Raw genomic sequence first — 11309 nt, 5'->3', positions numbered from 1 at the left:
CGGCGCCCTCTGCTGGAGATTCCTGGAATAAAGCTGCAATGTGTGACGTCACTGGCAACTGCGCGCAGCTTCGGCGCCCTCTGCTGGAACAAAGCTGCAATGTGCAGCGCAGGGCGTGTGACGTCACCGGCAACTGCTGGAGGCCTGGAGCTCCCTCTGCTGGGGCACAACGGGAGTGTGCACAGAGCATGTGACGTCACCATCAGCTCCTCCCCCTCGCCCCGTCACCACAGCAGCCCTGGAACGCTACTGCCGCTGAACCTTTTCCGAGGGAGGGATTTAGCGGCGCGCCTGGTCGAGTGCAGCAGCGTTGCCATGGCAGCAGGCGGGGAGGGAGAAGTGGAACCCCGAGATTGCTGCACCCCCATCCGTTCCCGAGCCTGGTATGCTGGGAGCTCTATAGCTGGGGGGGGGGGAGGAGTGTGTGGTAGAGTCCTGCATTGCTGGGAGTTGTGGTGCCTCAGTGTGCAGAAGGGGGGCAGAGAGGATGTGTGCACCTGCATATGTGATAGACTGAGGTATAGACTTGTAGATGCCAGAGATATATAATAAATATGGATAGATAGGCTCTACGATGAGTAGGGATGGAGAGATCAGTTTGGGGGGGGGGGGGGGGGGTATGGGGTACCGTTAGAGGAAAAGGAGCTTTTGGGAATATGGCCAGTATTTTGCGAAGGCCACATAGGCTATGGCCTAGGGTGGATACTGCCGAAAGGAGGCAGCTGGACATGGAAGGTTGCACAATAGAAAAGCTACAAGATAGGGAGCAACATAAATGGGGGAATGCACCACAGGGAGCTTTGCATGGATGCTGCATTTGTAAGAGGGGGCTGCTGCATATGGGAAGAATGGTTGCCAAATGCCAAAGGGGGCGTGGCCAGATTTGAGGCAAGGCCACAAAGGCCATGGCCTAGGGCACCAGGAAACGGGGCAGGAAGTGGGCTGGCACACTCAGGCAGTTAAACGGCTGAACATGTGAACCACAGCGATCGCAGACCCAGTCCGTGGCCGCCCTGCTTCCGCAGGGCAGAGTAGTCAAGCGCAGCACAGGATGGGTGAAGCACAGGACAGAGGAGCATAGGACGGAGGTGCTCAAGGGCAGGGGAGACGCAGTGGGTAGCGTGGAGTTGACAGTGGGCCTTTGGGCTGTAAAATGTACAAATCCGGCCCTGAAAGGGGGCAGAACATAGGATGGGGTGTGTCACCAGGACGTAACTATAAGTCATGGGGTCCCCCAGCAAAACTCTGATGCCCCCATTAATGTTTACATCCTTTCACTTGCCAATCCCTTATAGGTCATAAGGCCTCATTCACACTATACGCCCTGCCGTGCGCATTTCAGCAGCGCGTATAGTATGCGATCAGCATGAATATCAGAAGTGCATAGAGAACACTAGTGACGTTCAGACTATGCACGATGCGCGGTAGTGTGATGCGCTATCGCACTGCAGCACACATATTTACCAAAGCGCATTGCTGATCCCATTTACAGTAATAATTAGGATCAGCAGCGCAACATGGATGGTGTGCGATATGCTGCACTTGCGTCCTGTGCATGCGTTGCCTAATGTGAACGGGGCATTAGTCTGAGGGCCCATCTCACAAGGGTCATAAAACGTGATCATCATGATTTTCACACCCATAATAAGTGTAGCCACAAAAACACCTGATCTAATGGCCCATACTCACGGGCTACAAATGTTGCCGCAACACGTGGCGCGCGCGTGTTGCGGCGACAGGTCGTCCGTGAGTATGAGGCGTTGCACGGGCGCGCACCCCGAACCGTCGTCGTCGCTGATGTCGCCTCAACTGTCACTAGTCCGCGTGAGTATGCGGACTAGCGACAGCAACATAATTGCAAATAGACGGCGCTTCCGGTGAGGGGGGAGGAACGTCGGCGACAGCTTCCGTCGCACCGCTGGTCCCTCTTCCGTGTGTGTACGCGGAGGGACCTGGCGACGAGCTGTTGCCGGCCTGTCGCGCACACGCTCACGTGTGCTGGCGACAGGCCACTTTTGTAGCCTATGAGTATGGGCCATAAAGGATGGGCTCTTTATCAGAGGGAGTGAAGTAGTATTTGGGGCCCCCTGCAGTCGCAGGGACTGCTCCCCTCTAGTTACGCCCCCTGTGTGTCACATTAGGCCTAGGGGAGGCAGATAACCCAAGATTACGCCATGCTTTCTATATTACACACATCACTTCAGATTTTTTAATTTTTATCACTATTCAAAACATGTAGAGGTTGATCATTACCAGCACAGCAGTAGCAGAAAGCTGCAGCAGGGATCGGAGGAGGGTCCTATAGGTGTAGGGGCCCTAGTGCATTCACAACCTCTACATTCCCTATTGCAATGCCACTGGATATGGCATAACTTTTTTTTGGTACAGGGGATTTTTGGCACTATAGCATCACAGTGGTTTTAGGTCGCCATGATATCTGGGTACTCTCCGCTTCTCAGTGCAGACTATGGCCTAAATTCACTAAGCTTTATCAAACACCTTATCAAACGTTTGATAATTTACCTCAGGGTAAAATCTAATTTTGAATTCAACTAAGGTGTTATATATTTATTGAACATTTTATCGATACATTTATAACACCTTAGTGAATTCAAAATGAGATTTTACGCATGAGGTAAATTATCAAACGTTTGATAAGGTGTTTGATAAAGGTTAGTGAACTGAGGCCTGTGTTTCACAGCCTGTACACATGCAAGATTGATGTCAGCAGATGGGTACCATCACATTGCTGGGCACAGGCTGTACAGAAGTAGTCCTGCAGAGCCATCAAATTTGTCCCCCAAGTGGCTTCTCCGCTTTGTATTAGGTTTTGCTCACTGTAGACCACCAGAAAAGCAATACTGGAGATGAAGCCCTAGATCCCCAGGGAAGCCATGTGGTGGAGGGAGTGTAAGACACCAGGGAACTTCATATGGGAGGGAGGGAAGCCACTAGACACCAGGGGACTGTAGAGGGGAGGGGGACCACTGGACACCAGGGAACTGTATATGGGAGGGGAGCAACTAGACACCAGGGGACTGTAGAGGGGAGAGACTGGGGCACTAGACACCAGGGAATTGTATAGGGGAGGGGGGTCACTAGACACCAGGGAACTATATGGGAGGGACAGGGCCAATAGACACCAGGGAATTGTCTAGTGGCCCCCACCCTCCCCTATACATCAGGGAATTGTATAGGGGAGGGACAGGGCCAATAGACACCAGGGAATTGTATAGGGGAGGGACAGGGCCAATAGACACCAGGGAACTGTATAGGGGAGGGTGGGGGCCACTAGACATCAGGAAATTGTATAGGGGAGGGTGGGGGCCACTAGACATCAGGGAATTGTAATGGCGGGACAGGGCCAATAGACACCAGGGAATTGTATAGGGGCGGGACAGGGCCAATAGACACCAGGGAATTGTATAGGGGAGGGACAGGGCCAATAGACACCAGGGAATTGTATAGGGGAGGGTGGGGGCCACTAGACATCAGGGAATTGTATAGGGGAGGGACGGGGCCAATAGACACCAGGGAATTGTATAGGGGAGGGACGGGGCCAATAGACACCAGGGAATTGTATAGGGGAGGGACAGGGCCAATAGACACCAGGGAATTGTATAGGGGCGGGGCAGGGCCAATAGACACCAGGGAATTGTATAGGGGCGGGGCAGGGCCAATAGACACCAGGGAATTGTATAGGGGCGGGACAGGGCCAATAGACACCAGGGAATTGTATAGGGGAGGGACAGGGCCAATAGACACCAGGGAATTGTATAGGGGAGGGACAGGGCCAATAGACACCAGGGAATTGTATAGGGGAGGGTGGGGGCCACTAGACATCAGGGAATTGTATAGGGGAGGGTGGGGGCCATTAGACATCAGGGAATTGTATAGGGGAGGGACAGGGCCACTAGACACCAAAGAACTGTATAGGGGAGGGACAGGGCCAATAGACACCAGGGAATTGTATAGGGGAGGGTGGGGGCCACTAGACATCAGGGAATTGTATAGGGGAGGGTGGGGGCCATTAGACATCAGGGAATTGTATAGGGGAGGGACAGGGCCAATAGACACCAGGGAACTGTATAGGGGAGGGACAGGGCCAATAGACACCAGGGAATTGTATAGGGGAGGGACAGGGCCAATAGACACCAGGGAATTGTATAGGGGAGGGACAGGGCCAATAGACACCAGGGAATTGTATAGGGGAGGGTGGGGGCCACTAGACATCAGGGAATTGTATAGGGGAGGGACAGGGCCAATAGACACCAGGGAATTGTATAGGGGAGGGACAGGGCTAATAGACACCAGGGAATTGTATAGGGGCGGGACAGGGCCAATAGACACTAGGGAATTGTATAGGGGAGGGACAGGGCCAATAGACACCAGGGAATTGTATAGGGGAGGGACAGGGCCAATAGACACCAGGGAATTGTATAGGATAGGGACAGGGCCAACAGACACCAGGGAATTGTATAGGGGCGGGACAGGGCCAATAGACACCAGGGAATTGTATAGGGGCGGGACAGGGCCAATAGACACCAGGGAATTGTATAGGGGAGGGACAGGGCCAATAGACATCAGGGAATTGTATAGGGGCGGGACAGGGCCAATAGACACCAGGGAATTGTATAGGGGAGGGTGGGGGCCACTAGACATCAGGGAATTGTATAGGGGAGGGTGAGGGCCATTAGACATCAGGGAATTGTATAGGGGAGGGACAGGGCCAATAGACACCAGGGAATTGTATAGGGGAGGGACAGGGCCAATAGACACCAGGGAATTGTATAGGGGAGGGTGGGGGCCACTAGACATCAGGGAATTGTATAGGGGAGGGACAGGGCCAATAGACACCAGGGAATTGTATAGGGGAGGGACAGGGCCAATAGACACCAGGGAATTGTATAGGGGAGGGACAGGGCCAATAGACACCAGGGAATTGTATAGGGGAGGGACAGGGCCAATAGACACCAGGGAATTTTATAGGGGAGGGACAGGGCCAATAGACACCAGGGAATTGTATAGGGGAGGGTGGGGGCCACTAGACACCAGGGAATTGTATAGGGGAGGGACGGGGCCAATAGACACCAGGGAACTGTATAGGGGAGGGTGGGGGCCAATAGACACCAGGGAATTGTATAGGGGAGGGACAGGGCCACTAGACACCAGGGAATTGTATAGGGGAGGAAGGCCACTAGACACCAGGGAACTGTATAGGGGAGGGACAGGGCCAATAGACACCAGGGAGTTGTATAGGGGAGGGACAGGGCCACTAGACATCAGGGAATTGTATAGGGGAGGAAGGCCACTAGACACCAGGGAACTGTATAGGGGAGGGACAGGGCCACTAGACATCAAGGAATTGTATAGGGGAGGGACAGGGCCAATAGACACCAGGGAATTGTATAGGGGAGGAAGGCCACTAGACACCAGGGAACTGTATAGGGGAGGGACAGGGCCACTAGACATCAAGGAATTGTATAGGGGCGGGACAGGGCCAATAGACACCAGGGAATTGTATAGGGGAGGGACAGGGCCAATAGACATCAGGGAATTGTATAGGGGCGGGACAGGGCCAATAGACATCAGGGAATTGTATAGGGGCGGGACAGGGCCAATAGACACCAGGGAATTGTATAGGGGAGGGTGGGGTCCACTAGACATCAGGGAATTGTATAGGGGAGGGTGAGGGCCATTAGACATCAGGGCATTGTATAGGGGAGGGACAGGGCCAATAGACACCAGGGAACTGTATAGGGGAGGGACAGGGCCAATAGACACCAGGGAATTGTATAGGGGAGGGACAGGGCCAATAGACACCAGGGAATTGTATAGGGGAGGGTGGGGGCCACTAGACATCAGGGAATTGTATAGGGGAGGGTGAGGGCCATTAGACATCAGGGAATTGTATAGGGGAGGGACAGGGCCAATAGACACCAGGGAATTTTATAGGGGAGGGACAGGGCCAATAGACACCAGGGAATTGTATAGGGGAGGGTGGGGGCCACTAGACATCAGGGAATTGTATAGGGGAGGGACAGGGCCAATAGACACCAGGGAATTGTATAGGGGAGGGACAGGGCCAATAGACACCAGGGAATTGTATAGGGGAGGGACAGGGCCAATAGACACCAGGGAATTTTATAGGGGAGGGACAGGGCCAATAGACACCAGGGAATTGTATAGGGGAGGGTGGGGGCCACTAGACACCAGGGAATTGTATAGGGGAGGGACGGGGCCAATAGACACCAGGGAACTGTATAGGGGAGGGTGGGGGCCAATAGACACCAGGGAATTGTATAGGGGAGGGACAGGGCCACTAGACACCAGGGAATTGTATAGGGGAGGAAGGCCACTAGACACCAGGGAACTGTATAGGGGAGGGACAGGGCCAATAGACACCAGGGAGTTGTATAGGGGAGGGACAGGGCCACTAGACATCAGGGAATTGTATAGGGGAGGAAGGCCACTAGACACCAGGGAACTGTATAGGGGAGGGACAGGGCCACTAGACATCAAGGGATTGTATAGGGGAGGGACAGGGCCAATAGACACCAGGGAATTGTATAGGGGAGGAAGGCCACTAGACACCAGGGAACTGTATAGGGGAGGGACAGGGCCACTAGACATCAAGGAATTGTATAGGGGAGGAAGGCCACTAGACACCAGGGAACTGTATAGGGGAGGGACAGGGCAAATAGACACCAGGGGACTGTATATGGGAGGGAGGGCCACTAGCCACAAGGGAACTGTAAAGGAGAGGGAAGAGGCCACTAGACACAAGAGAACTGCATAAGGGGAGGGGGCCACTAGATACCAGGTAATTGTATAAGGAGGGGGGGCACAATACATTAGGGAACTGTATAGAGGACACATGGGGAGCCATTAGACACCAGGGAAGTGTATAAGGAAGGGAGGTGGCCACTAGACATTAAGATTGGCCTGTGACTTGGTCTCAGAGTTTAATTTCAGCCCCCTTTGTATTTGAAGTTACCACCACTGGCCTAAAGGCAGATGATGTGTTTTGTTGCAATGCAAGGGGAGGGGTGTCTGTGAAGGGCCAGCAGAGCAATGTAGATGAGGCATCAATCGGCGGATGGGGTGAGGGGGGAGAATGATACTATCAGCCACTGTGCAGCCCAGTTGATCCAGCGGGCAGTGGTCGGGGGCTGCTGTACACTCTGGATTATCAGCAAAGGCGGTCATTATCAGCTGCTCAGCCAATTTAATTCTAGTGCCTGTATGGGCTTTTAATAAACTGTGTTGTTCTAACCTCTGTGCTCTGTTTCATTGCAGATCTCCAGCTGTCTCTGCTATTTCTGGAGGCACGTGAGTTTGGGCATACCAGGGAAGATCTACACTGATACAGTATTGTCACCCTACGTGTAGTGCCCCCATCCGTGTCCTCTGCAGGTGTCACAGAGACCATGACCTGTGATCTCCATGTACCCAGATTCACCTGATCTCCCTCCAATGGAAGATCACAGACAGCCCCTACTTCTGAGCCGCGTGTGATTGGAGCTTGCCGAGCCGCAGTGATGAGCGGTGGTCGGGTACCGCTGGCGGAGAAGGCCTTGTCCGAGGGGTACGCCAGACTGCGCTACAGGGACACCTCCCTACTCATCTGGCAGCAACAGCAGCAGAAGCTGGAGACGGCGCCCCCCGGCACCTATCTGAACCGCAGTCAGAGCATGTGGTACTCCCAGTATGGAAACCAGTCCATCCTGGTGCGTGACAAGAACAGCATTTCACGGGACACCGGGCAATCCCGCTTCTGCAGCATCATGTGACACAGCTTTGCAGGAAAACCATAGTCATCTAATGCCCTTTATTTATTCACGTGACTGACGCATACAGGTAGCTTGTACTAAGAGGAGAGGAGCTGCTGTAGAGATCTAAGCAGAATACAAAATGCTGGAAGCCCTAGCTGGTTACGTAGAGCTTTCTGCTCAAGAACTGGATCGGGGAGTCTTACATGCAGTTGATTGGGTGTCTCCAACCCTAGCAAATGACATTTCACTTATGGGGGAGGGGGGGGGGGGTTATAAGTCACTGGTTGCTGCTTTTGAGTGGACCTCACTGAGATGATGTCTCTGCTGTATTTTCTGCTCTTGCTTGGAGTTTAAAAGGGACGTGAACTGACAGGCATATGGAGACTATGGGCTTGATTCATTAAGCTGCCCTGCTAAAGCAGCGCAGCTTAAAGGGATACTGTAGGGGGGTCGGGGGAAAATGAGTTGAACTTACCTGGGGCTTCTAATGGTCCCCCGCAGACATCCTGTGCCCGCGCAGCCACTCACCGATGCTCCGGTCCTGCCTGCAGTTCACTTCTGGAATTTCTGACTTTAAAGTCAGAAAACCACTGCGCCTGCGTTGTCATGTCCTCACTCCCGCTGATGTCACCAGGAGTGTACTGCGCTGACTCAGACCATACTGGGCCTGCGCTGTGCGCTCTTGGTGACATCAGCAGGATCGAGGACACGGCAACGCAGGCGCAGTGGTTTTCAGACTTTAAAGTCTGAAATTCCAGAAGTGAACCGGAGGCGGGGCCGGAGCATTGGGGAGTGGCTGCGCCAACACAGGATGTCTGCGGGGGACCGTTAGAAGCCCCGGGTAAGTTCAACTCATTTTCCCCTGACCCCCCTACAGTATCCCTTTAATGTGCAGCAAGGAGCTATGCACACCTTACAGAGTATCGCTCGCTGACATGTAAGGAGCCTCCCCTTAGTTATGCATGCTGCTTCCGTAGCAACGCACGTAACTTTAAATGCAGGCGGTGCTGTTGAGTATTGCTACTGTGATACGTCACTAGTGGCCGCTCAATTACATGTTAATTGTCATAGTAGCGGCCGCTAGTGAAATATCACAGTAGCGATACTTCATAGGACTGCCCGCATTTAAAGTTATGCGCGTTGCTACGGAAGCACCTTGCGTAACTAAGGCCTGCTCCCTACATGGCAGCGAGCGCTGCTTGGTAAGGTGTGCATAGCGCGCGCTCCTGCACATTAAAATGCTTCCCAGCAGAGTGTAAAAGACAATTAAAGCAGGGGAAATATGGAGACTACCATGTTTATATACTTTTTAGCAATACCAGTTACCTGGCAGTCTATGAAGACCTGCTAATGCTTTTAGCCATAGCCCCTGAACAAGCATGCAGCAGATCAGGTGCCCTGACTGAAGTGTGACTAGATTAGCTGCATGCTTGTTTCAGGTGTGTGATTCAGACACTACTGCAGCCAAATAGATCAACAGGATAGCCAGGTAACTGTCATTGTTTAATGAAAAATAAATATTCTTCACACTACAGTTGTCCTTTAACAGTAGGGAGAGCAATGCTTAGGAGAACTCATGGAGAAGCATGTGATCAGTATGATCAGCTGGTAGATTTGTAAGGATATGATTGGCCGGTTATGATCTTGTGTTAAATAAGGAAGTCACCACAGCAAATCAGAACCTTACAAATCTATGAAATCTATCAGCTGACCAAACTGATCACATGCTTTCCCATGAGTTTTCCTAAGCATTGCATCCCTATTACAAGTGAACCAGAGATGAAGCACCCTCATGTATGTTACCATATGTATCAGTGGGAACATTAGAGAAAACACCTACCCTGCTCTCTGTTTCATCCTTCACTGCTCAGCCTGCTTGTTATCAGCCCTGATAAAATCCCCCACTGAGCATTCAGTCTGGCTTTGCTCAGGAATCATTATAGCTGAGTCATTATAGCAGAGCCACAAGGGGGCAGGCTTGCGCTTAAAAAGACATCAGAGAAGACAGACTCAGCTATAATGATTCCTGAGCAAAGCCAGACTGAATGCTCAGTCTGGGATGTTATCAGGGCTGATAACAAGCAGGCTGAGCAGTGAAGGATGAAACAGAGAGCAGGGTGGGTGTTTTCTCTAATGTTCCCACTGATATATATGGTGAAATACATGAGGGTGCTTCGTCTCTGGTTCACTTTAACAGCCTGGAGACTGATGGTTTTCGCAAGGCTGTTAAGCACCTCAAGTCAAGTCTCAGACATGTAACCACCGGGTTGTCAGACGGGGTGATGTCGCCATGTGACAGCGGGTGGCAAGCAGTGCTCTGTGGCGCGGGGGCAAAAATGAACACAGTGCACTTCTTCACTTTACAGGGGTTTGCTAAACTATGTGGGGAGCTGTACACACTTCATGTTCCCAGCTGACAGACACAAAATTATTATTTCAGCCAAGAACGAGTGTGTGAGACAGGTGCATACACACATCCCATTTTCATTGGTCGTTTTATCGCCTCCATGCAGGGTGAGGACTTACCCGCACAATCTGCTCATAGAAATCAAAACCTATTGGTCCTCATACTACATACATGGAAATGGCAAACTTGGCCAATCAAAATTGGATGTGTGTACCAGGCTTAAAGGAGAACTGAAGTGAGAGTGATATGGAGGCTGCCATATTTATTTCCTTTTAAACAATACCAGTTGCCTGGCAGCACTGCTCATCTATTTGGCCGCAGTAGTGTCTGAATCACACCAGAAACAAGCATGCAGCTAATCTTGTCAGCTCTGACAATAATGTCAGAAATACCTGAGCTGCTGCATGCTTGTTCAGGGGCTATGGCTAAATGTATTAGAGGAAGAGGATCAGCAGGATAGCCAGGCAACTTGTATTGCTTAAAAAGATATAAATATGGCAGCCTCCATATTCCTCTCGCTTCCGTTGTCCTTTAATGCAGAGTATTTTTTTTTTAATGAATGAAATTACGGTGCACTTTAATTCCCTCCAGCTGAAAGGGATATCCTGATTGTGCGAGGAATGGAGGGTGACTGCACTTGTCCTGTGAATAGCAGTGACTGGATAGTAACACAGAACACTACAAGAGGTCCGATCAGAACATTTCTGCACTTCTATGTTTACACAAATATTTTTATTAAATTGAACTCTTGCACCCACTTAATTTCAACGAATATGATGATTGTGCCAGGAATAGAGGGCGGCGCACACCTGTCCTGGGAGTATTAGTAAAGGTTTGGGCAACATCGCTGGGCTGCACAGACGCAAAGTCAGCTGTGAGCTGATGACGCGCTGTGTTGCTATGTGGGGGTGGGGTGACGACGAGCGGCACATGTGTGATGTCACGCAGAGGGCGGAAGAGTGACGTGAACAATGGGATCGGTGTCGCTGGGGTTGAGTAGATCCACCCAGCAGATTGCTTAAGGTTCATACACACCTACCAACTATCCGCCAAACTTGTCTGTTAAAGGGATACTTAAGTCAAAAATAAAAAATGAATTTTACTCACCTGGGGCATCCCTCAGCCCC

General features: G+C 51.6%; 1 protein-coding gene across 1 annotated transcript; it reads left to right on the top strand.

Moving 5' to 3' along the window:
• Nucleotides 1–220: 220 nt before the first annotated feature.
• BRD3OS (BRD3 opposite strand) lies at nt 221–7929 on the top strand. The gene is made up of 2 exons (XM_068249092.1): nt 221–383; nt 7300–7929. The coding sequence occupies exon 2, from the start codon at nt 7542–7544 to the stop codon at nt 7791–7793; it is 252 nt and encodes an 83-aa protein (XP_068105193.1). The 5' UTR covers nt 221–383; nt 7300–7541; the 3' UTR covers nt 7794–7929.
• Nucleotides 7930–11309: the final 3380 nt, after the last annotated feature.

This window comes from Hyperolius riggenbachi, chromosome 8 (genome assembly GCF_040937935.1).
Source record: "Hyperolius riggenbachi isolate aHypRig1 chromosome 8, aHypRig1.pri, whole genome shotgun sequence".
In the NCBI taxonomy this organism is placed as follows: Eukaryota; Metazoa; Chordata; class Amphibia; order Anura; family Hyperoliidae; genus Hyperolius; species Hyperolius riggenbachi.
The sequence above is the reverse complement of the archived record's forward strand: the minus strand, read 5'-3'. Positions and strand labels throughout refer to the sequence as shown.